The 26,654-nt window shown below is 47.6% G+C and overlaps 1 protein-coding gene across 1 annotated transcript; it reads left to right on the forward strand.

The window, feature by feature from the left end:
- The first annotated feature begins 711 nt into the window (after positions 1 to 711).
- Positions 712 to 26,035, forward strand: chic (profilin chickadee). Its single transcript, XM_011156424.3, has 3 exons — positions 712 to 942; positions 16,572 to 16,841; positions 23,282 to 26,035. The coding sequence occupies exons 1-2, from the start codon at positions 832 to 834 to the stop codon at positions 16,839 to 16,841; spliced, it is 381 nt and encodes a 126-aa protein (XP_011154726.1). The 5' UTR covers positions 712 to 831; the 3' UTR covers positions 23,282 to 26,035.
- Positions 26,036 to 26,654: the final 619 nt, after the last annotated feature.

The following is a 26,654-nucleotide window of genomic DNA, read 5'->3' on the forward strand; positions in this document are numbered from 1 at the left end:
TAAACCGCAGTAGTATACGTCAACAATATATCAGAATGACATTTGCTTAAAAGTAGAACGATCGATTAGATGAATGTTTAAATGTTTTATATTCAAATAGAATTCGACAGAAAAAGTTCGAAGATTTTTTATTTTAAAATAATACGATTCAACAATAAACCACATAAATTTTTTCCCTTCAAAGTGGACAAGTTTTTTTTTTTCAAGTTGTACGATTAAACAGCAAAACAAATGTATTTTTATTTTCAAATAGTTCGGCAAGTAAAGATTCTCTCATGATTCATTTTGTTAACTGTAAATAATTCCTTCTATTAAAAATCATGTGTTTACTGGTCATTATATAATTTTCTCCCAAAAGGACCCCCCCCAAAGGACCAGATCAGTATATCGAAATCATATAAAACAAATTTTCGCAAGTTAAATATTTCATCCGTGATTCGACTATTTCGAATTATAAATTGGAATTGATCGGATCTTCTCACCGCAAAATTCTCAACAACTGAAATGAAAAACGGCAAGGAGCTTCTCGACAATCGATTCGCTTCTTTCGATAATCGAATCGAACGGTCGTGTGAATTTTCCTAGGAGACAATTGCTAGTGATTTTCGAAACATCAGGTAGGTGGAGCGGCGACGTTCGACTCAACGATGACGGCGGGGAAGGAAGAGCGGCGGGTGGGAGTTGGGAGGAAGGGAAGAGGGTGGCAGAACGACCGGCGTTTCAGCGCGTATTGGTAGTCGCGAGACGAGTCAGTTGGTGACGGGTTGCGTTCGTCTTGTGCGGCGTAGTGAACAGTTTCGGTCATCCTCTTCTCCCCCCTTGTGTTCAAAAATGAGCTGGCAGGATTACGTTGACAAGCAGCTGCTCGCATCTAGGTGTGTTACCAAAGCGGCGATCGCTGGACACGATGGCAACGTATGGGCGAAATCCGACGGCTTCGAAGTGAGTAGCACACCGAAAGAGAATACCGAGAAATGGGAGAGAGATAGAAATAGCGCGGGTGAGAGAATGAGAGAGAGCGAGTGAACGAGCGAGCGAGTGAGCGAGCGAGTGAGAGAGAGAGAGAGAGAGAGAGAGAAAGAAAAAGTGAGAGAGAGAGAGAGAGATAGAGAGAGAGAGGGAGAGAGAAAGAGTGCGAGAAAGCGAGAACGAAGGGAGACGGAGTCGATAGAGAACGTGGAGGAGCTGAGAGAGCACACCCGATAGATAGACGTTGGTAGCCGTCTTTCTTTGATAAAAGCGAAAGTGCGCGGAACGAAACAGCGCGAGCAATAAAGAGATCCTTCGGTAAAACACGTAAAACATGCTTTGTCGATGCGGCCGAGAGAGAAAGAGAGCGCGAGCGAGTGAACGATAGAGTGAGTGAGCAAGCGATGAGAGCGAGAGAGAGAGAGAGAGAGAGAGAGAGAAGAGCGAGACAGAGGCAAAGAGCGAAAAGGAGAGAAAGAGGACAGATGCTCCGGCAAGATCGTCCGCCGCGCGCGGTTCGCTCGAGCTCGTTCGGCTCGAACACGAACCGGTTCGGCCGAGCGAGCTGGGCCGCACGGCGTGCACGTCGTTGGCCGCTTTCTAACCCCGAAATACGGTGCCACGTAGACGCCGGTTGCCGGCCGGCCGGTCGCTCTCTGTAGCGCCGCGGCGCGTTATCGTCGCTCTCTCGCGACGTCTCTCTGCTCGTCGTCGTCGTCGTCCTCGTCGTCTTCGCTCACGATATTACACCGCCGGCGGACGTGGGTCTCAGTTGCCGTGGTGCGTGTGAGAGACAGAGAGAGTCCGCGAGAGAGAGAGAGAGAGAGAGAGAGATAGAGAGAGAGAGAGAGAGAGAGAGAGAGAGAGAGAGAGAGAGAGAGAGAGAGAGAGAGAGAGAGAGAGACCCGATGCCCGTGAGCCGCGCTCGGCGGCGGCGGACATGTTTCGCTTCTCTCGCCGGCGATCCCCCGGAGAGGTGCGCGAACGATCGATCGACTCGTGCACACGCGAGTGCCCTCGTCACTGTGGCCGGTGATGACGACGACGACGGTGATGAGCGAGCGAGAGAGAACGGTCTCGATGTACGGGGCGTGTGTCGCGCGAACGACCAAGTCGATAGCAAAGCGGAGAAACCGCCGGCTCTCGAGGATCGATTATGTATCGCGCTCGAGAAGGGTGTGGCGTTGCGCCGGCTTCGCCGATGTAAAAATACGAGGCCGCTCTCGAGAGCGCCGGTCGTAGCATCGCGGTGCCGCGGGTTCGTTCCCCGGGAGAATGAACCTTGCAACGCGCGGCCGTCAGTCGCGCGTTCCGTCTCGTTGCTTGGCCAGGAGCCGGGGGAACGCGGGAATCGCCTCCGCGAGGACACTCGTCGACGTGGTGCGTCGGACTCATCGGAGTTCCGCGGCGGCGCTACTCGCGCAGCATCATCGCTTTTTCGGCGATGATGATGATTACGATGACGATGATGATGACGACGACGACGACGCGCTGCTTAACATGGCCGCCTTCTATCAACGCGCCGGGCACGTTGCTGCGCGCTGTCGCGCGCACCGCGACGTGGAAATGGTGGTTCATTGTCTGCGAGCGCGACACGACGATGGCGATTTTCTTGGTCTCCGGTTCGCGACCCGGTTTCGTCGCCGTGAATCGACCGCTGAGAACGGCTGCGATCTCGGAACTCGCGAGCGAGCCGATGGTCGTCGGATCGAAGTTTTAGGTTAGCCCAGCGACAGTCACGTAGGCGCGCGACGATGACGAGGCGGAGGAAGAGGAGGAGAAGGAGGTGGAGGTGGGTGTGGGACGTTTTCTTCTCTTTTCTTTTTCGCGACCATCGGTGCGTCGGATGTGTACTGCTCGTACATGTATGTGTGTATGTACACGACGTACAGGTCGTTTCAGCGACTGCCGACAGTCGCGTGTGAGTCTCGTGATCGGCGAGAGAACGGCTTAGTCACCGGTCCTGCGCTTTATATTTATCCGCGAGTCCCACCGATATCGCTTATCTCGAGGTCCAAGTTATTTGTTTGCCTGTCGAGTTGGTTGTTTCTCGCGCTGGAGCCGCGACTCGAGCTGCGTTCGTTGGAGCCTGATCGACCGCTCGTTTTCATCGTTCGCGACATCAAAGCCGCGAGAACTGAAACCGAAGGCATGAGCAGCGGGATTTTAACTAGAGGTCAACTTAGGTCACGGGGGTATTCGATAGAAGAACGATAGGAAGTTTTCGTCAGTTATGTTCGTTGCTCTCGTCAAATCTCTCTCGAGCGGTTAACCTCTCCGAGATCTCGACTCGCTATCAATCATCGCGTGCCGGCGCGTTGGGAACAAAACGTCGGTGGACTTTTCATTTGGGAGGCTTCCACGTCGGAGATTACCGGAAACACCGGGGATTACCGCGGATTACGTTTTGCGCGCGACCGTTCGAATTCCGCGTGTCCCGAACGTGCGGCGATTACCTCCGTTCGCGGGTTAACCAGTTCAGCTTAGATGTCGTTCAGGATTTCGCGATTTCCCGTCTTGAATACACGCCCCCTCCCCGCCCTCCTTGTCCGGTATTGTCGAGCATTGTCGTGTCACCACGTTCCACAATGGTCGTTCGCGGAAGAAGAAAAAAAGGGAGGAAAATATTTTGCGGTCCCTCTTCGAATCGCGGTGAAAGCTGCGATGATTGTGATCGGCGCGCCCTCCGCACTGCACTTCCGAAGCTTACGCGAGACCCGTCGTCGGTAAACCCGTCGCAGCGAACATGCCCGTTTTCGTACGCGAAAGATCGCGGATTCGCGCGTGCCTTTCGTCAGGGGGGAGGAAATAACGGCCGCATCGAATCGTACTTTCCGCGAGGCAAAAAATTACCGGTACGCGCCCGAAATTCGTCCTGGAAGAAGTGGAGTGGAGGAAGACGAAGTGCGAGAGGGAGTGCAGAGAGTGCAGACCCGAGAGGAACCGAGCGAAAAGTCGAATTTCGTTTGAAAATTCGCGAACCGTTTCGGAGCAGGAAGGGGAGCGGGAGGGGCGGGAGTATCGTGCGGCGAACGGCGCTGCAGCAGCAAGCTTCGAGGCTCGATTCTCGTTTCAAGCCACTGTAATTCCGCTGAGTTCAGATCGATGCTATAGACAGGCGAAATCGCTCTACGTCTCTGCGTTCGCTCGCTCGAGACAATAGGAATGACAGTGGCGATTGTTGCAACGTGCAAGTATGAATAGCCACTATGTGAGGGGAGACTAAAGAGGTTCGTTCGCTTTACTTGCACTTTCTATTCTTGCTCGCCGCACATGCCTCAGTGTGTGTACACTGATCTTATCGAACGCGCAAAAAGTGTAGCTCAAACCACGAACGTCGCGTAGCAAGGATTGAAGAGGAGTCGTAAAATTGCCGTCTGCATTGGCGACAGCAGCGGTGTATATAGATAAGCGAGTCTTATCTTCCTCGCGACCGATCTCAGATCTGATTAGAACGTTGTGATGTGCGAAAAACACGCAAGTTCTCTCATTATAATGTTCGACGTTGTGGACTCAAAAGTAAAAGAGCTCCTCGGCGGAAATGTCCGGTTTCCTCTTAAGACAATTGGTTCATACGAGATGTAGGGTTTAGACTCGTGAAAATCGTTACTATTAACTGCAGATAGGCAAGTAACCTAACCTAGGTTAGATTAGGTTTAAGTTAGGTTAAGTGAAAAGCGTCGTCGTTCAAAGTTACCGTTAGCGAAACTGTGACAGGACGACTTGGCCGACTCTTGTGTGGACGTTGTGCGTTCCGAAAATCGTCGGTGACGAATTGATGGGCAATTTTAACGAACAAGCAATCCCCTGCATTCGCCCACAAGGAAGTGATCGTTTCCAAGTGCGTGTCGCGCAAATGCAAGGGTCGCGTATGTGTGACTCATTGCAGCGAACGCGTTAATTTGGTTGGAAGCGGACCGATTATATTTGAGACAATTGTACGTGGGTTAGGTTAGGTTAGGTTTGGGTCAAGTTAGGATAGGTTAGGAGCGGTTACGAGTGGCTGCTTCGTAGACGCATAGAATAGACTCAGCATTTAGGATTGTACACCTGCCTTTGGGCCTGCAGGCCGACGAGAGAGGCGAAACAGCGGGAAGTTCTCTTTTGTTATTCTCGCGTTATAGAGCTCGCGGATACATTGCAAACGCTTGCCGCGTGACAGTTCGCACAACGATAGTTGCTCAAATGTTTGGTGTGTTTGCCGCGCTGCCAGTCCTGCCTTTAATTTGTGCCCGTTAAAGAGCAAGAATTTCACGATATTCCGTTTTCTCCCGCCCGCCTTCGCCCGTCTCTCTCTCTCTCTCTTCTCTCTTTGGACGTTCTGCTGAACTGGACATATTCAAAATAGTTTAAATGCGATTGTCTGTGTCATTTATCTTCATGCACAATTTATTTCTTTTTTCGTACGAGTAGTTTGTGCTTTAAAGAGGTGAATCCGGGATTGATGGGATGCCGCGTTTAACGCTAAAACCACCAACGTTTAACAATTTATTTATGCCGGTGAAGTAAATATGTGAGTAGTTTTTGAGGAAATATGCAATGAAAACGGGAGAATATATTTATATTCTTTTTAGTTTTATTATGAACGTGGAGAGTATAAAATGCACTATTACAAATTTATATAATTTCTACGCGGAATTTTGATTATTTAGTTTTGCTAGTCAAACCAGTTATCCTGATTGCTTTGGCAGTTCCATTGATTTCGATTTTATTTTGGTCTCAATTCTATAACATTAATACGATCGTTACCAACGTTACCTGTGTGTGACACATCAATTTCTCACGAGACATCACGTGTGATGACAACGAATTTTCTTCCCATACCTGTGATCGAGCCAAGTCTGTTTTATCATTGCATAATAAAAAATTAATACACACTGAGAAGAGATTTCAGTTTGTATAACTGAACAGGGAGCGGACGAAAATTCGAAGAAACGAGAAACGATCTTTGTTATCGCGAGCGAAAACATTCGTCTGAGAATTTGATTCTTCAGTCTTTCGAGTATTTTGAAGCTAAACGGTCTCTGAAAACGGAATACTTTGGGCTATTGAGCCACCAATCGCCGATTGTTGGAAGGTCGAAAAGCAATGGATCGATATAATTGACCCTGTTCATCGTTAAAATACGTAACGAAGTTTGATTGTAAATGTCCATCGCGATAATGATTTATTATGACCGAAAAAATTCGCAGACGCAAATGTGCGCTCAGGATTCATTCCGATGAGTGAATATCGAAGTGAGCCTTCAAAGAGAGACAGAGAGATGCTGGATGAGTCACTACATTTGTCAGCCGCACTTTCAGCACTTTAAATGAAATATGTCACTGACAAAGATAGCGATCCAGCACCTATCTCTGTCCATCCGAAAGTTTGCTCCAGTGTACTGTACAACTCACCGTTTCACACCGATGACATTTGTCGGATGTACGTATGCATGCACAGCACTCAAAGGCTTAAAACTCGGTCGAGAATATCGAGAACAATGGACTAAACAAAAATTTTTCTGTTCCTGCAACCGAGTTTGCATCTAGACAACAGAAAACTAATGATACGAGCGATTTGCTTTTTCCATGCAGGTAGAAAATGTCTGCCGTTATTTCGATAAAATTGTTAAGATAATCACACAATTCTGCCACCAATTTATCGTTGTCCAGATAATATAATATAACTATATATTATTCTGATCTACGTTTTAAATCGAGAGAAAGTGTTGTCATAAAATGACATCCAAAGATAATTTAGTCTCCTACGAATATTGAATATAAATATTGAAATTATTGAACGTAAAACTTGAAATGTAAGAATATTGGAACATTTGTGTTTTGTTGTGGACGTTAGCATCGCAAGTGTCAGATGACATTTCCGACTGACAAGGAAACATAGGGGACTGGGAAGTTAAAAAAAATTATGAAACTTTGTGTGGAAATGAAATAGCTCATCCGTAATGCAAAACTATTTTTTGTTGTTATGATGAAACTACTCTTCGAAAAAAAGAACCATTTTCATTTTTAGCGTATATCTTTTATTAAAGTACGAGGCATATGCAGAAATGGTTTATATGAAAGTAGTAGTATATTCCATACTCTCTGTAACTGTATATTCAGATTTTGCGAGATTGGAGGAGGGCGGATGGGGTTTCAAAAATGTTTCAATTTTACAAAATCTGAATACACACGAACATTCCGCACGAACAGAAAATAGTTTTGCATTACGGATGAACTACTTTATTTCCACACAAAGTTTCATAGGTTTATGAATTTCCGAATTCCCTAAGTTTCTTTGTGAGATTGCGTTTCTGCCTGGACAAAGTGCTGAGAAGAATTTACATATTTCCTATCTGTCATCTCTGTCCAGCTGATTTTAAAATTAGCTAAGCGTGATCAGTTTCCCAGCGTGCTGAAGGGAGAAGCCTGTCAATCGCGAATTTCCTTCGCTTTCGACTTATTCTCGCACGCGTATATGGTCGCACGCAGCTATTACGGGCGAATCGAGCTTTCGACGGGTGACGAGAGCGGGAGATAAAGGTCGCCAGCTGCAGCAGCGTGGCCTCGCACACGCACTTTCCGGTCGCCAATGCCAAAATGGCGATGCCGGCCAGCCGGCCGGTTCGTAGGTTTGCCGGCCGGCCGGCCGGTCTGTCGGTCTGTCGGTCGGTAGGTAGGTCGGTCGATCGGCCAGCAACCTCTCGCAGTGCTGTGCCGCGCGAATCGCGAAACCGGGCCTATCGAGAGTGCAACCACGTTCGCCGCGATTCGGGACAAGGCCTCGTCGAGATCGGATACATTAGCAGCGCACCTTATAAGACCGAGTGACGCGCGGTGGATTACGCGGGAAAGGCTGCTCTAATGACTCGACGTGCCGAGTTAGTTGATTTATTAATTTTTCCAGCGTCGTGCGCGCACGTGTGCGTGTATGACATGACGTAATATTGATTGGTTGAATCGAGGTTTCGCGACCAAACGCGTTTTGGTTGAAGAAAACGAAAGAGTTTCCGGCTCTTACAGCTGAATCAGATTTGTAAGAGCTAGAAGTTTTCTGTTCGCTTCAAACGCATTTAGTTCCTGTTTGTTGCACCGTTAATTCGACCAATCTGTTTTTCGCCGTGCAGGGAATGAGAATGATGAGCGATATTTATTCGCGCACACAAAACGGTGCTGCTTACAGGAAAGTGACGATTTAATTGTACCGAGCACAAGGTAAAATCTGTAGGAATATAGATATGTAACGAAAGATTTTGACACAAGATGGGATTTTTAAGTATTTGCCGAGATATGTAAATATCGTCTGTTATTTTGTTTAGAAACTTCCAGAAATCACACTTATATTATTAAAACAAGATCTCCGGAATAGAGTTCTCGACACCTTGACGGCCACCGTTACGTACACTTGACTTTATCCTGCCAGCATTTATTTCTCAACAATAACAGTTTACAATTTCGATATAATAAGAGCTACATGAAGTTGGATGTAAATATTTACGTACGCTCGTTCGCGAAATGGTTTGAATACATTTTCCCCGGTGAGGTTAGGAGCGCATCAAATGCTCATGATCGCGAGTCGCTAGTTACGAACCTGCGTGGTAATCCGTTATGGACAGGAACCCTACTGACGATATGCGAGAGACATCCGATGTCCCAGCTGCAACGGAGAGGATTCAGGAAAAACTGAAACATCTTTATTATATTCTTATCTGTCGGACAAGACTTGCTGCACAGAAATACTTACGTCGTGCGTGCTGTCAACCGATTACCACATAAGCTCATAAGCAGCTGAGGATTGGTGCCATTTGACGCGCTTCTAACCTTACAGGACAAAAAATGTTCAAATTGTATCGTAAATGAGTGTACAAAGAAAATGCTTTCTTTTTTGTTAAGATTTATTCTTTTTTTTTTAGAACCGTCTAAGTAAGTCAAAATCAGCCAGCAGCAGTCGAAAATTATTTCGAAATAAACACGACCGTTCGAGAATTTTACAAAGTCGCGACAACATGAAAAGCGCGCGTTCTCTTCCTTTTCTCCCAGTCCCGAAGCGGGGTTTTCGTTGCTCAGTTGAAAATAATAATCGTGCCGGTTGGCCGGATGATAATAAGCCGCCTTTGAAGTAAAATCTCCCGTTCAGTACGCGTCGCGTCTCTTTTTCTCGAGCAGCGATAATAGTCCGAAATTTCGCCGGAGAAATTACGACGTTTCGTCGCGGTCGATCAGCAGCTCGCCGCTAATTATCGCGATTAATTCGCACAGCTGACGGACAAGAGAGCGCTCATCGGCCCCGGCTTGTGAAACCAGTTCGAGCCAGATCGCGGCCGGCGACGGGCCTGCCTTAACCTTTCAGCATGTAAAAACATAATAAAACACATAAAAATGTTCCTACGAGATTATCGCGGGCGCGCGAGATAAACATGCGGCATGATAATCACCGCGCGGTTTTATCGCGTTCCTCCCTCTTCCGTAGCGATCAGTGTGTTAAGCGCGCGACAGAGAGAGAGAGAGAGCGAGAGAGAGAGAGAGAGAGAGAGAGAGAGAGAGAGAGAGAGAGAGAGAAAGAGAAAGAGGAAGAGGAAGCGAGGGAAATGTATCGATAATTTCCGATTTCCAGGAACGCACGCGCGATCCTTCGGCAACCACGTGTGCGCGCGTGCGCGAGAGGAAAAAAATACGCTTGCATTTCCGATCAATTTTTTTCGTGCCGCCTCATTATCCGCTCGACTACGTGCATATGCTGATGAACGCGCGAGGATCATCCGGCGGTAGACGTGTGTGGCGTGTCCGCGGCTGAAGGGTTAAACGCGAGAAGATGAAACATCAGCTTCGGCGGTGTGATTCATCGCTCGCTCAGGGCCGTAGCGCACCGGAAGGCGGCCCGGTGTCACCCAACGCCGCGGCCGCCACGGGTCGCCAGAATCCTCAGTATCGTGAGTCACACGCTTGGCTTAGCATTCTCAGCGTCAAATCGATACGTTGAGGGACTCTATTCTCGTCCGGTCCGACGAGAATATCTCTCTAGTCCGGCCGCCGCTAAATATAAGATAACGCAAAATCAGTCGTGGAGAGTTTTCTCCGGCGGCGCTTCCTCTCGCGACCTACGCCATGCTCTCGTGGCTTTTCCGGCGCACGGGGGCGCACGGGAGCGATTGCTGTCGCGGTTCGATAACTTCGGACTACCTCGACGAAGATGTTATCTGTCTAATCGCAGCTACGTTCTTTCCTCCGTCAGCTGTGCCACTCAGCTGCGGCTCGTTCTTCCGGCTGTTTGCGCCCGAGACTGACTTGTGTTCATTGCTCTGCCTCGTTAACGCGTTTCATTTCGCATTCGTACAAGTTCAAAAGTCAAAAAGGCGATTCTTGTGCTGCACGGCTCGATGATATTCGGGCCGGACGCGTACAAATCGCGCTCCCAAAAGATCCGATCGTGCGATAAATCCGATTCTCTTATCTACGCTTTATTAAGGAAAAAGTACCAATTCCGGGGAATTGATCTTAACTTCGAAACATTGTTGTCTGGGTCTTAAAAAACATGTAATATACAATATGTAAAAACATAATATATAACAACGATAATAATAACACATGTAATGTATTTAAATATGAATCTAAATATAAATTTATAATCTATCTTATATAAAAATATGTATCGTATTCAAAGATCAAAAAAAGAAAACGTCTAGACACTTACATGTGTCTCAGCGTTAATATTTTTACCTTATATATAAAGGAAGAGGGGAGAGGGAGGAGGGAAGGAAGATAAAAGGAAATTTTTTTATCTTTTTTCTCCCTTATTTTTTTTCTTTCCCTTTTTTCTTTCTCCCTTTTTCTTTCTTTTTCTTTTTTTTTACTTTCCTTTACTTTCCTTTTTTATTGTATGAAAATTTCCTTACTCGTTGTACTATTGTCTCAATCTCTGTACAATCTTTGTACACCAAAAAGGTCAGACCCATCAGATATTATTGATAATAATAAATAAATAAATAAATATTTTTTTCTCCGTCAATTCCGAGTCGTTTTAACTGCTTATATATTCCGACGCGAGCTGAACGTGATCGTGATCGCAGCGTATACGCGATACCGTGGGGGAACAATTTCCATTGCGCTCGAAATCGCTCGTATTATCACGATAACGAAATAATTAAGCGAAATCAACGAACGCATGATGAAAATCGTCGCAATGGAGCGAGGCGGAGGAAGTGCGACCGGTTCGACGAGAGGCGGACATTATTTTCTCGCCAACGCAATGGGATGAGAGATACCCGGTGTCGCATTTTATCGGCGTCTCCGATAAAACGCCAAGCGAGCTTTTTCCCGTTATCGCGACGTGAACCAAGGAAAATGCATTCTGCTGACTCTGACTCAACGAACATTGCGGAGTCGGGACATAATGCGTATGGCATTAGAAAAATGGAAAAAAAAAACAGAGTATGCATGCGGGAAATGGAGCTCTTTGAAGAGAGACGACTCGTTGTTGCGATTTAGTACCTCCTCGTACATTTGACCGGGATCGTAACTGTAAAACGACCATACGATGAAATTAAGGAGGTCGAAAGCGGCGATCTTGTTTTCTTTCCTTTTTCTTCGCGCGTTCTGCCGACAGCTAAATACGCGACTCACGATCGTAGCGCGCGCACGCGAAAAGAGCGAATCCTCTCGCGAGGATAACGCGCAAACTGACCTCCTTTCTACGGCCAAGAGTGAGGAGCGCAAAAAAATCTTGGATGAACCTCGGAATCATTTCTCCCTCTCTCTTTCTCTCCCCTCCTCTTTTTCTCACACTTGGCTAACCCTTTGCCGAGCGTGGCTGTACAAGGTGTCCCGAATCGTTTGCGCTTCATTTACGAGCTCTTCGTGTCGACTTCCTCGCGAGATTAATCCCGCGAGATTAATTGAATTAAGTTTTTACAGTAACACATCGCTTATCTGTCAATTTTACGATATTAATACTTATCTATCACTTTTGCAGTATCGGTGCTTATCAATTTTCCATTTATCAAATATCCATGCACAACACGTTATTGCCTTGAGATCGTCGAATGAAGCAAGTCTCGTGCGCGAACGGCGGAGGAGTCGTCGGAGTCGTTCGCCATCGAAGTCGAGAGAACGTGGACGAAGAAGAGAGTCGAGCAGGAAACTTGTAGAATCTCCTCCTCCCCTCACCCCGAGGAAACTCGCTCTCGGCTTTCAAAGGCGTATCGCGCGTCTTCACGCCGCTCGCATGCGCTCGTTTCGGCGGAAATAACGTTCACGAGGGAACAAAAGCGAGAGCGACGTGCACATGAGCGTTGCGTCGGCCGTGAGAAAGAAGGCGGGCGGCCGTACAAAGACGCCCGTAATCGGGTGCTGCACTTACTTATAGTTCAAGGCCGCGTTAGATCATCTCAGATTAGCCGCCGACACTTACGCGCGCGCGCATCGATCCGCTTTCGCGCGGCCCTCTCTGGTCGTCTGTGTCACTCCAGGAATAACTTTCAAGCCACAGCCGCACTTTTCGCGATTCTTTCCATTTCCTCGCCTTTTCCCAGGTCCGGGTTTCCCCTCGTCGCCGAGCGCTTCCGGCGCGATCGCCCGCCGTGCGTCCGTCTCGCGTTTAATTCGACGGTGACGTGATCCGCGTCGAAACGCGCGTAACACGCAGGCTTGCTTCCAAGAGGGCGCCTCTCTCTCTCTCTCTCTCTCTCTCTCTCTCTCTTTCTCTCTCTCTCTCTCTCTCTTTCTCTCTCTCTGTCACGTGAATAATTTAAATACTAATACCTGACTCCGGAGAGAGCGAATTTTTAACGCAGCCGAGCGTGTGAATTTTTCGCGCTCGACGGCCGGGGAAAATCGCGTCTCCTTTCAACGCCGAGACGGCGACTGCGCTTTTCTTCTTCAATTGCTTTCTCACTGCCCTGCGTCAATTGGTAACGCAATTTTAGATTTTATATTGACCATTTTATATTGACACGAATCATGTGATTGAATGATTTATATATACGAAAAATAACATAGGGAGAGTTCCCAAGTTACTCTTCCAGATTACTCTGTAGTTTCACGCTGCCGTCATTCTTCCACTTTGAGATCCTCTCATTCTGAGAGAGAGAGAGAGAGAGAGCAACTCCTTAATATTATTACGAATCGGTTAGGGCCTCATTTATCATTGTCGTCGTCGTCGTCCTCGCCCTAGCTTGATGTAGGAGAACCGCTGTGCTCTCTCGTGATTATCGCTGTAGCGTAAGGATCGATGCCGACGTGAATTATGGCTCTTATCGTTGACTTCACGCACACATATAAATTTCTCCCTCTCTCTCACTCTCTCCCGTACGGGCGCGCCGTTAGACACGGAAGGGTTAAGAGTAATTGACTCTGAGACGCTTGACTTTGAAATCCGAACTCCCTCGGGTCTGTCGCGTGTTTCCAGGAGAACGTCGCGGCGAAATTCCCGATGACTCGTCCTTGTTCGTCGCGTCAAGATGAACATCCCCGCGCGGGTTTCTTCGCACCGAGGACGTCGCGCATCCTGTTCCCTTCTCGACGACGAGTTCTTCGGCTGCATTTCCGAACACGCCGGCGGCAGTCTCGCGCTTTACAATATATCAGGGGAACCGGAAAGTCTTCTCGTATTTTAAGGCCTTCAATTTCCGTGATTACATATACGGGTTCTTAATTTTAATCCAGAATTAATAAAAATCCCAGATTAGCTAACAGCATTTCTTTATCGTGTACATCAACTTTCATCAAGACCGAATTTACTTTATTATTTTTATGCAGTTTTAGAATAAAAACGAAAAGACTTTTTCGGTACCCCCCCCCCCCTGATATAATATCAAACCTCGGCATGTTGTCGGCAAGCCTGTCGACGACTCGGGCCAACGTGTCCCGGGGCACGCGAGATTAGATGCACCGCGTGGATTTCGCGGAATGAACTCGTTACGGCCCTCCGCGGCGACGTTTCCCGTCAAAGCGCGTCACGAGAAACCCGGTGAACTTTGAACTTCTCGCAGAAGCGTATTTTCGGCCGGCGGGACGTCACACTCGCGAGGGGTGAGGACATTCGTCCTCGGAACCCGGTGATTGCAGACCCGGTGCGCTTCCATCTCGAGTCACGCGCGCGCGAGATATATCGCCGTGTGTTCGCGGAAGTTTAATTTAATCTTCGGCCGAACCTATTAAGGCACTTGAGATCGCGCGTCGCGATAATTCATAGCGCTCGATCGTCCGTTATCGAGAGCCGGCTTAACTTTGATATCGATCGTCCGGCGGCAGCGCTCTTTTCGTATGCATCTCCCTTGGCGTTTGCGTTAAAAGCGCGCGCACCTCGGACTTGTTTGACTCGTAAGAACTCAAACCGGCTCTTAATTACGTCGCGCGACGTCGCGAATTTTTTCTCCCGAGACTCTCGGCGAATTGACTTCTTCAGGCTACGAGGGTAGGGCAGACGTGTATGTACGCATACATTCCGCGCTTTTCCTGCGCTCTCGTTAAAAATAGACATCCCGACAAATGGTCGGGAGAATTTCGCATGCGAAGAAGAACGAAACCGGTCTCTCGAGCGGAGGCTGATGCTCAAGAAGCGGATAACCAAATCTCCTTCTTCGTTCGGTGCTTCGTAGGGTGCGCCAATTTAACGGGTCTCGCGACGAAGCTCGCGAGATTTATTTATTATATATGTATATATAAATTCTTAAATCCACTTGACTTTTTTTATCTATCAGGCCGTTTGAAAACAATTGTTTACCCGGTTCTGACTGATAACGACTTTTACGAAGAATAGAAGATCCTTGTCGGGCAACACGCGATTTTCCAAGAGTGTTTGAACGCACAGGAGAGTCTACGATGTGAAGAATTTTAATTTTCAATTTTCTCCTTCGATTTTCTATTTTCTTAATTTTTTAAATTCGTTTGAATACATATTTTTCTTTGCATCATGTTAACAGCGAAGTTGATTCTTTTAATCTTGGCTTGATATTGATTTTTCAAGCAAGCGTTTTAATCACTGTTTTTGTTTGCCTTGATGAGAAGAATATATGTAACTACATTCCCCCGCTTGTTTGTTTAAAAACATATCCCGTATATACAGGGTGTTTACGAGCATCGGTCAGACCCCGATTTTTTCGAAAACGCGACCTTCTAGGGAAAAATGTTTCAGACAAAAGTTATATGGTTTCAAGGGAGACATAAAACATCTATATCAATTTGTTTGCAGATTGCGCCACTTTTGAGATATTCACTGATCATTATTTTTCTTAAATAGAAACCTCAATTTTTTATTATTATCTTTTTCTACTAGTTAATTTGAGCAACTTTTGTCTGAAACATTTTTTTATTTGCCTAATATTTTTTAAGATATTTAAGGAAAACTTAACTTACTGTATATACATATTCAAATCTGAAAATATGTTTACGATGGAACGAGATCTCCACAGGAGGGCTACGAAGGGTGAACGCTCGTCTCGTGCGGCTCAATTCTCGACGTGTCGTGTATAGATTCGTGAATAGAAACATTTTCCAGCGCACAATACCGCGCTGTTGCTTATTTCTGCTTCCGCAAATGGTTCAGGAGCGCATCTGCGAAGATGCAAATAAAATAGACAAGATGTAGCTTCTCCGCGCTCTCTCTCTCTCTCTCTCTCTCTCTCTTTCTCTCTTGTTCTCTCTCTCTCCCTCTCTCTCTCTCTCCTTCTCTCCCTGCCGTGAAATACGGCTGCGAATTCCGAGACGTACGTTTGTTTATCAATCGCGAGTTCCAGTCTGTGCTACTCTCGTGTAACCAAGATTCAGTGTAACGAACGGTGATGTAATAATAGATAACGTCACAGGCACGCGCGAGCGTGTCTCGCTGATCAATGATGCATAACCCGCACACGCTATGGATTAATTTCCCTCGTTTTCCCGGTCGTTGCCGATACTTTCGCTCCTTGTCGAAGTAAAGCTCGACGAGCGGAGAATTCGAAGCAAGCTGCCACTCTCTCATTCTTCTCTCTTACAATATTTTTACAATATGTTTATGATGCTTTCATAATATTTAAAATATTTTTGAATATTATGTAATATTATATATTTAAATATATAATATTGAAAATATTTTTATTAAATATTTATAATATTTAAAATATTTTCATACTTGCTTTATATTCTTTTTGTGTGTCGGCGCGTCGCACACATGAAACGATCGTCTCGTGCGATTCGCATGAGCGAAAATTCCCGCGTTTGTTAATCGCGCGTAAGCCGTAAAAGTTCCACTTTTCTCAGAGAGTATCCGTTGAGATTCTTTCGGATTTTATGTGGGTTCATCTTGTGCTCCCCTTTCTCACTCCATTTACGCCGTTACTTCTGGGGAATAAAGGATTTGCGCGAAGAGCGTGATGTTAGCTCTCTCCGCGAAGAAATCCGCCGTTAAAATTGGAGCTTAACGAGCGCCCGAGCGGAAGTTGACAGGACGCGATCGTACTATTACCACGGCATTTACTCGCCTATGAGGCGGGGGTGGGAAAGGGGTGGGCAAAGTGACTCGCAGTTTTCCCGCGTCAGTTCGCGGGATTTACGTTGCGGCAGGGAAGGGGGGGCTTAAGCCGCCGCGCATTATCGCGTTGTCACTGCGCCTACTGATAAAACGGTTTTCTCTCTCTCTGCTTTCAGGTAAGTAAAGAAGAGCTCGCGAAATTAGTCCAGAGCTTCGAGGAGCAGGACATCCTGACGTCGTCGGGCGTTACCTTAGCCGGCAGCAGGTACATCTACCTGTCGGGCACGGACCGTGTGATAAGGGCAAAACTTGGTAAAGTTGGCGTGCATTGCATGAAGACGACGCAGGCCGTAGTTGTCTCCTTATACGAGGACCCCATACAACCACAACAAGCTGCATCGGTCGTTGAAAAACTGGGCGAGTACCTCGTGTCCTGCGGCTATTAGGTCAGTATGACGATCCTCACCCGCTCGAGCTGCGCGGGCACGCGGAGGAGAGAAAGATCGCTCGAGTGAACGCGCGACACGGTGACGATTTACGCGAACCAAACTTGGTTCTCCTAAAACTAGAGATTCTGTTCATTCCGGCAGAACGCGTTTACTCGTGTCACCGTCATATCAATTCGACCAATCTTTCTCTCTCCGTGCATATCGCGGAGTGATTTTCGCAGGTTTGCCTTCCTGTGGATTCTTTTGTTAAGTGGCGGATTTTCGTAAATTGTTCTTTGAATTCCCCCGTAAAATTTTGCTAGTTTTCCTTAAAGTTCACAGGCTTCTCGCGAAGCTGTTTGCATTTATCAAGACTTGTTATCAGACTTGTTATCAAGGCCTGATAAAATCAGCGTAATCATCAAAGACTGATTGAATCAGCGTGGACGAGCCGAACGCACATCTTGGTTGAAAGAGACGGAGAATTCTTAATTCTTGTAAATCGACGAATTCGGCTCTAAGAGCTAGAAATTCTGTTCTCTTCGACCAGGACGCGTTTCGTTAATTTTCATGTCGATTGAACCGGTCTTTTGTTTTTTAAGAGATTTGAAAAATTCGGTTAAAGAAAACTCGAAATGACGATTGTGACGCGGAACGTCTTATCACTATGAGAAAGTAGATACGCGAAGATTCGCTCGAAGACAATACCTCGCTCTGAAAAATGTATATTTTGAACAAGCGACAGAGATTTCTTTTGATCTCGTGGTCACGGCGGGGTCGCCATTTTTTAATCTGTCTCTCTTAAACTCAGTTCCGGGAGAAGAAGAATTCTTCTCGAGCGTTACGGACGAAAGTTGCTACTCGCGTTTGCGCTTCTACATTTCCGATGAAAAATTTAATTAATCCCGGACAAAGACTCGTCGGACAACTTGTACTTGCAAGAATGTACCGTGCGGAGGAGAGATGGTAGCAGGTTGCGAAATTGCAAAGATCATCGCGAGCAGATGCCAACAATTTGCGCTGTGCGTTATTCTTATCGTTTCATATTTATCGCGTGAACGAAACACGAAGAATTTCATTGACGAAATATACGTCTCCTCGCGAGGTATTCCTTACTCGACTTATATCGAGATGTGAAACCGTTTGTAATTTCTCATAAAAGTTCTCCGAATTTTCACCCAACGATCTTTACATTTTCCACTTTATATTTTCAACGGACGTCGAATGTGCAACTGAAGGAAACGGATGGACACACTTTTCTCCTCCCACAACATACTTTTGTTTTCGAAAACCCGTCTTAGCTGCCGCTAATCGTCGCTGGTTTTTTTTTTTCTTTTCTTTTTGCACAGCAAACGTCGCGGCTCCGGCACAATTGGGCATTGCGTATCCTCCTCGCGATAGCACCCCGATCAGGTTCACTTGGTCGTCGATTCGAAGATCTTGGACCCCTCGAAGGTTTCGAACCGTAATTTTCATTAGACTTGTCAAGTGTCGCGCAGGGAGAAGAAGCCCCGCGGTCTGTCGATTCTTCACGGCGACGTGAGGAGGAGACGCGTTCGGTCGCGGAAGCGCTTCGCGGAATAAATTGTGCAGGATTACGGCGATTAGACGGAATTCTTCTTCCCGGGAACGCGAACACGTCCTCGGCTTCATCGTCCCCCGCGTTCGACGCGAAATCGGATGTCGCGGCTCATGTCGCGCTGCGACGTCGGATTAACGCGCGCGCACAGGCGTTTATTCACGCTACTCCACCTCCCCCCTTCCCCCCTTCACTCTCGGTCGCTTCGATTTAACCAACAGCTCCCCCTCCGCGTCGCGTCGCGCTTATCATTATCGGCTTGTCACTCAATACCTGTCGCCACGCGAGAACAACCGTGACGAGACAGGAACGCACACACGCACGCGTGCACGCACACACGCGCACACGCGCTCGGCTATTGTGCGCGTTTTCACGCCGTCCGTCAAGCTTCTGCGCTGCTCTGCGACTGGGAAATGCATTCTCCTTCGCGACATCGTCGTCGGGTCGTTGCCTCGTCCGCGCGTTTCCACATGATTCGCGCGTGCCGCGCGCCATCGAGAACAGCCCGAGGAGAGAGAAAGAAACGCGAAAAGTCTATTTGTGTCAGTGGGCTCGGCGGAATGGCAGGAGACGATCGATCTCGCGAGCGGACCGGTTCCGTTTTCGGGAACTTTGAACTCAGCGAAGTCACTTCTCAGAGTCTCTGCGAGACGCGTCGTCCCGCGGGGGAAACGGTTCTCTCTCTCTTTCTCTCTCTCTCTCTCTCTCTCTCTCTCTCTCTCTCTCTTTGTGACGCTTTTCGGCTGATATTTAGCAAGTAATCTTTTTTTTTATCATGCGTATTATTCTCTTAATAGCTTTTTAATAGCCTTCCGTGAGGCAACGTTCAATTACGCTTGTTCAATTTCGCTCGCATTCTGCCGGGTTTTCACGCGGAAGATTGGGAGGAGGACAGTTTAGTCCTCTCGACTTTATTTGCTTCTATTTTGAATACCGTTCGATGAGATGAACTTGGAAGTTTCACGATAAAATCAAGCTGTTAACACGTTCAGCCGCATTCGAAACGCCTCTCGAGACTCTCAAGACGGCATTATCCGTCGGACGCGATGCGCGAATAACACGAAGTGTCGAGTCTCTTTATCGGCGAATTAAAATGCATCTGTAACAAGGTTTTGTCGCGTCCGGCTCGTCGCGTCAGCGAATCAAGTTCAGCGGAACTGCATCGCACGGAAGTCGTGTTCTGTCGCTCTTTCCGCTGGGAAAACACGTCAAGTCATTAATGATTCCCTAAAGCTTTCCAGCACGCGGACGACATTACATAAGCGCGCTGCGATGAAGGAAAGAACTCACGAAACACTGCTTTGCGTCGAAGCAGCGACAAGACATTCTTCCTACGATACAATTATTATTATTATTATTATTATTATTATTATTATTATTATTATTACCATGCATTGTAACGCGTCCAGCGCGAATTGTGCGCCTTCCAAGAATACGTTCGCCCTCGTATTATGCAATGTTCGCCGTGCGGTAACAAATTGCAGAAAATCCTCCGGCACGGCCTGACCGCACGGTTGAGACAAATAACGCGGCATAAAACCGATTTCGCCCGGTCGTTTCTCGCGATTAACTCGCGTCCCGCACCACTCTCGACGGTCGTCGCATAAGTGGACGCTTTGTCAGCGCAGATATATATTGCAATAGCCGCGTCGCGGTGCTCTCGGTCACGCAAGAGAACGCGTATCTTCAGCGCGCGTCCCAAGGAAAAATTATTATTTCGCGGAGAGAACACGCGCGGGGTTGCTCGCGGAATCCGCGATCCGGGACATTTGCGGCACAACATTGAAAGAGAAAGAGAGAGAGCCGTCTTTATTTTATTTATGTATCTGTGTACTTCAAATGTTTGTGTATGTATGCGTGTGTGTATGTGTTTGTGTGATCTTTATGTGTCCTATTATATTTTTTTAAGCTTTAAGGGGGGAATTATTATTATGCAGAAAGCCGTTTTCAAGGCTGTTTTTACGAATTCTTTTAACATAAATGGTAAGATCAATGGACTTGAAATTTCCACAGTGTGTTCATTAATGTTCAAAGTATGAAATAAATTTTATTGAATCATAAGAACCGATCCAATTTGTAATTATAGGTAAAATTATAGGTAAAAATGCAATCATCCGTTTGCGAGCTCCATGTTTGCTGTCGACGTAATTCCGGGCCTCTCACTACTCTGAAATCAAAAGATGAGAAAGGTTTTTAAAATATACGGTTGCCCGTGTGAAGGCAGTGAAGCCAAGTTTGGAAAAATAACTATACAAAGAAAAAAGTATTGAAAACGAAATTTTTTTAACTTGTACATCATATTTAAAAAAATGAACAAAATAAAATATAACTGTGTTCGAGGTAGGAGCGAAAACTACATGTCTATTGCATGTTGTGTAAAAATTTCAAGTTATTCGGTTCAGTAATTTTTGCGTAATCGTGTCGACAGTTTGAGAAAATGGTGTTTCCAGATAAACGCGTTTAGAGTTTGATGTGTACTTTCCATATAGATAGTAAGAAATTTATCTTATACTTTGAACATTAATGAATACACTGTGAAAATTTCAAGTCCATTGATTCTACCGTTTTTGTTAAGAAAATTCGTAAAAATAGCCTTGAAAACGGCCTGCTCCGCACCTAACTCCCCCCTTGATCTATTTACCGTTGCACGCTTTATAACTAGGGATGCAACGATTTCTCAAAATATCGATAACGATATTATCGTCGTTAAGAACCATCGATAACAATAATATCGATAATTTTGAAAAATATCGATGTTTATATAAAAAATGTGTACATACAGGGGTATAGGGGTATGAAGGGTATATACGAAAAATTTAAAAAGATCTTTTAAAAATTTTTATCTTCATATAATTTACTGTCATATTCTTATTAGAAAATATATAATAAACCGCAGTCGTTTACCGGAGATCACCGCATATATGGAGCAGATCTATTACGGTTCAACGATGGAGGTGAAAATGATGAAAATGAGCGAATTTACTAGACATCGACCAATTACACAATATATATTCCAGTGAATTCACTCACTTTTGTCATTTTCATCTCGGTCGTAGAACCGTAATTGATTCCCAGGGCTGTAATTGAAAAATACGAAATATCAGTAAAATTCATATCGATATATCGATTTTATCGGAGACAAAGAATATCGATAAATATTCGATATTCGTCTCTCGATATTATCGATATTTCGATATTATCAATTTATCGTTGCATTCCTATTTATAACACGCCCGTAGAAGAGAGATCAAAGTTTCGGGAGGGGAGACGAGGTCGCGGCAGCCGCGATTTTTCCACGCGGACGTCATCGTTCGCGAGAAGTCGAAAGCGAGCTCGTGACGCGCACGCTCGTGGAAAATCGAGGGGGAGGAAATTATTAAAAAGGTAACACGTCGGGGAACGGTGCTCCGCTCGATTTTCAGGCGACGCGTCGATACGACGCGATGCAGCTTCGCGTGACTCACGCGGATAATTCTCGAGCGAGCGTTTTAGCCTGATATCAGCTTGCGGCGATGACTAATCACACCGCACTTGCGTATTCGCCTCGAGCCGATGAGAGGGAGAGGTGGTATGACCGCGGAGGGGAACGATAAATATTTTTCTCTGCGCGCCGAGATGAGACGAGCCGTCGACGTCGTCGTCGTCGTTGTCGCTTTTGTTCGCGGATAATCGCCCGCTCGATTCCTCTCGCATTCGTGCCGTCGCTCGCGTTTCCATCCGAGACTCGAGGCTACGAGGCAGCGCGGTGTATTTGAATGTTGAAGAACGTGCACCGAAAACCTCGACGAGCGAGTCGCCGAGGAAACGCCGGCTGGGTGACTCGGTGGATTTTGATTCGGGCAAACGTGAAACGCGCGCGTGACAGGTAGAGGTGGGAATGTTAAACGTGCCGCTGATTAGATTGTCACGATGAATACGTAGGACTACTATTTCTCGCGACTGTTGCGTAGGCGAGAGAAGACAGGAATAGAAAATACCCGCGTAAAAGTGAACGTTCGACGTTGCGGACCGCGTCCGCGATGTCGCTCTCTATCTTCTCAACGTCTTTATTTTATCTTCGGCCGAAACCATCCCGGTTTTTCCTGAACGGAGAAAAGGTCGTTCCGGATTTCGATGTTTGCTCTGCCGATTCCGCGCCGTGAGCGCGAGATAAGAAATCGGTCGAATTAACGTGAGAACCAAACGCCCCCGCCGCGCGCGTTTTCATCGAAGGAAACGGAATTTCTGTTTCTTACAGGTGAATTTGGCTCATGAGAACCGGAAGTCCCGCGTCCTCCCAGCAGAACGCGCGAGTTCGGCTCGCGCGCGTCTCATTGTCACGTTAATTCAGCCGCTCTGTTCTTCTCCGTGCACTTCTTCCGAAGAAAACCTCAAGGTCACGTGTCGAGGTAGCAGTGCCGGCGCAAAGAATCGATTAAAAAATCCCGGTTGACTCAAGTAGTCGGCAAATCGGTGATTAATGAATCGTGAAATTAATGAGTCGTCATACGCGTAACCGTCATACGCGTACGAGCGATGATTGAACCGGTTGAAGAAATGAATTATTCATCGGTGTATAATTAAGCGGGACGAAGCGAGACCGGTCGAGAGAAGCGATTATCAAGCGCATGTAATCGCTCGATTTACCCCGTATCGATTTCCCGTATTTCAGCCGGCTCGACCTTCCCTTTTAATCGATTAATATCCAGCAGCGCGCCCGGCGACGACGACGACGAGCTAGCTTCCGCGCTCGTCTCGTCTCGTCTCGCGCGCTATTCTCACCCTCGTCCGCGAGGGTAAACGCGCGAAGGTGCTCGCGGACCAACGGCGATCCACCCTCTCGGCAGCCTGCAGCCAGCCAGCCGACTAACCTGCGCCCTAACCCTGCTTTCTGTTTCAGTAACCTCTGGGACCCAACACAAAACATCAATTATTAATAATAAACAATACGGTCGATTATTTTAATGAAACAGCGAATGGAATGCGCCATGCCGCACGAGTCGCGCCGGAACTGCCGCAAGCCTGCCGCGCGGCCCCACGATGAGAAGCAACAACAATCTACATCGACAACAACAACTACAACAACTACAACAACAACAACAATACCACTACTACTACTACTACAACAACCGCAACTACCATTCACCACCACCACTCCGAGTCATCATTCTCTCCTCTTCGGCTCTTTGACGTGACGTGAAAATCGGGCAAAGAAGGCAAGCACGCGAGCGTGCGCGCGTCCGCGCACGAATACACGTACGCACGCACATACGTAAAAACTACGCGCGGCACCCTTCCTTCTTGCCACCCTTTCTCCCTTCTTCATCTTTTCTCTCTCTCTCTCTCTCTCTCTCTCTCTCTCTCTCTCTCTCTCTCTCTCTCTCTCTCCTCTCCTCACGCTTCGTCCCTCCCTTCGCCGCTACCCCTACACACGTGCACACAAGAAACACATACTACGCGCGCGCACGCACGCACGCACGCATGCACGCACGCAGACAACCGCGTCCTCGCGAAGCGACGAACACGTATACGTACTTAAGCATCTACGCGTCGAAATCCCGTAGACGCGTGTACGGTCGCCTCCGACACTCGCTGCTTGAACGTTCTTCGTCCTTCGACGAGCGTCCTCCGCCGGGACGCGGCCGGTGCTTCGACGAGGGAACTTAACTTCTGGGAACTAATGAGAAAAAAAGAAAGAAAAAAACAAGTTCCCTCGTTGGATAATCGGCGGTGTTGGGAGTCGCGCGCCGGAGAAGGTGTCTTCAAGCCCTGACGAAAGAGTGGCAAGCGTACTCGCACCTCGTGCGGACATAACGCGCGGGGACGTCGGCGACGCCGGTTAGCGCGGTAGCGAGGGTGTACGACCCACGATAAATGCGACTGTCACATCTGCTCTCTACGCGACGAGCCGTTCGACGCGCGACCGAGAACGGCGGCGAAGCGGATCGCGACGCGACGCGCGCGGAATCGCCCGCGTCTGGATCGCGAGCGAGCGAGCGAACGAGCGAGCGAAGCGATCGATCGGGAATGAGACGACGAGAACGGGGTGCGTCGCGCTTCGCTGCTTCCGACGACGATGCCTGAGCTCGTCTTGCACGCTTCGCATCTGCTGGGAGCGTCATTCTACCTGTGCGACGAGCGATAAGGGTAGAATGATGCTCGCAGCACGAGAGCGTGCAGGACGAACTTTTAGCCCCAGCGTCTCGGGGAGACGCGTGCCATCCCTTCGGGGATCGACCCGTTTCTCAGGGTATCGATCGTGGGTCCTCGCGGCCGATGCGATCCCGTGGGAAGTGAAAAGTTTCAGCGAGGAGTTCGATACTCGCGGAAAGTCGCGAGGCCTGAACTCGCCGGTGAAACTTTTTGCTCTTCACGAGCTCACATCGGCTGGAAGGATACATGAGCGATGGGTCGGTCGGCATGTTCGACCGAAGCGATCCGACGAGGGTGGTCGACGCGAACAACCCCGGCGTTGTTGGGGGAGGAGCGTCCTCGGTCTCCGCGCGGAAGCGATCGCTCTCGCCTTGAATCGCGCGCACCTCAAGCGTCATTAGCTGCGCTCCGCCGATCCGGACACCGTGCTGGGACACCGACGGGTATGATGCGTGAATCATACGTGAGCCGTCTCGTAGCCGCGCAGCATGGTGCCGTTGGTCAGCGCGGCGCGTCCTGGGCTTTTTTCGGAGAATATCCGCGTGCACTCGCTCTTCGTTTCGTCTCGCACACTCGCACGTAACGATGAATCACACATACATGTACACATATGCACGCACACATCGGTGATATCAGTGAAATTGACGGATATCAAGGAGAAAGAGAGTGGGGGAGAGAGAGAGAGAGGGAGAGAGAGAGAGAGAGAGAGAGAGAGAGAGAGAGAGAGAGAGAGAGAGAGAGAGAGAGAGAGAGAGAGAGAGTGAGAGAGTGAAAGCGCGACACTTGAACTTTTGTGACTGCTTGGCGGCGTTTCGCCGATAGAGATACGACACACATACACATGAATTACGTATAAGAAGTAATGATAATAAATATTAATAATAAAATATTGTGTTAGAGGTTTACAGTCTTTTTCGTAGGGCACGAAAGGGTGAGCGCGTGCGAGTGAGAAAGAGAGGGAGAGCGAGGGTGGGAATAAAAGATGTAGTAGCGAATGTCGGGAAAATTTGATGAGGTTGAATGAGAGAGAGAGAGAGAGAGAGAGAGAGAGAGAGAGAGAGAGAGGGAGGGAGGGAGGGAGGGAGAGAGAAAATGAAGAGAAAGAGAGTATGAGAGGTGCATTTGGATTGAAAGCGAACACGAGAGTGAGTGAGAGAGCGCGAATGTGAGAATGAAAGAGACTGGGAAAAAAATGCGATGGCAGGGATGATCGCGAAAAATATTTCGAAACTGACGGCGAGATAATGAGCGTTGAAGAAGAAGAAGAAGAAGAAGAAGAAGAAAAAGAAGAAGCAGCAGCAACAGCAGGTGAAGTGTGGGGAGAACGAGAGTGAGAGAGTGTGCGCGCGCGCGCGCGAGAAAGAGAGAGAGAAAGGGAGAGAGATTGTGGAGCGAGTGAAAGAGGGCTAAAATAACGAGGACGGAGGGATGATGATAGCGATAACGGTGACGGCGGGCGATATATGATATATGATGTTGATGACAATGATAATGATGACGATATAACGATGACAATGCGGGCGAGCATGCGGCAGCGGGTGGTGATACGGCACGGATTGGCTGCAATCCTGGCCGCCTCCCCCATCCCCCCAAGAATCGATACGGTCCTTTTAGCTATTTACTGTCCCTATTATTGCTATGTGTAAGAGGAATAAAAACAAAACGACGAACGATGTGTCATAAAACGCTGAGATTTTTATCGATGATAGGAGAGCGCGAGAGAGAGAGAGAGAGAGAGAGAGAGAGAGAGAGAGAGAGATATGAGTAAGTAAGCGAGAGAGAAAGAGCGAGCGAGAGAGAAAGCGTGAGAGAGAGAGAGAGAGAGAGAGAGAGAGAGAGAGAGAGAGAGAGAGAGTAGGAGAGAGAGTCGCAGAAAAAAAAAACAGATACACAGCAGCGCATATGTATGAACATAGAGACATACAGGCACACACGCACACGCACACACACATGGACTCACAAACACGTCCGCATCCAACACGAGCACGTGGACGCGAAGACAAAGAGGAAGAGCACGACACGGCTTCGGATTCCGAGCAGACAGACCGCGACAGAGCAGGACTCGCTCGCGAGATTCGTCCAGCGTGTGAAGACCCTGGGGCGTGAATGGTAATATGAAG

This window comes from Harpegnathos saltator, unplaced genomic scaffold (genome assembly GCF_003227715.2).
Source record: "Harpegnathos saltator strain DR-91 unplaced genomic scaffold, Hsal_v8.6 scaffold835, whole genome shotgun sequence".
NCBI lineage: Eukaryota > Metazoa > Arthropoda > Insecta > Hymenoptera > Formicidae > Harpegnathos > Harpegnathos saltator.

Excerpts from the sequence above, each read along its gene's own strand:
- chic (XM_011156424.3), top strand. The coding sequence starts at position 832 with ATGAGCTGGCAGGATTACGTTGACAAGCAGCTGCTCGCATCTAGGTGT. Across the intron at positions 943-16,571 it reads CGAAATCCGACGGCTTCGAA|GTAAGTAAAGAAGAGCTCGC; the intron begins GTGAGTAGCACA and ends CTCTGCTTTCAG.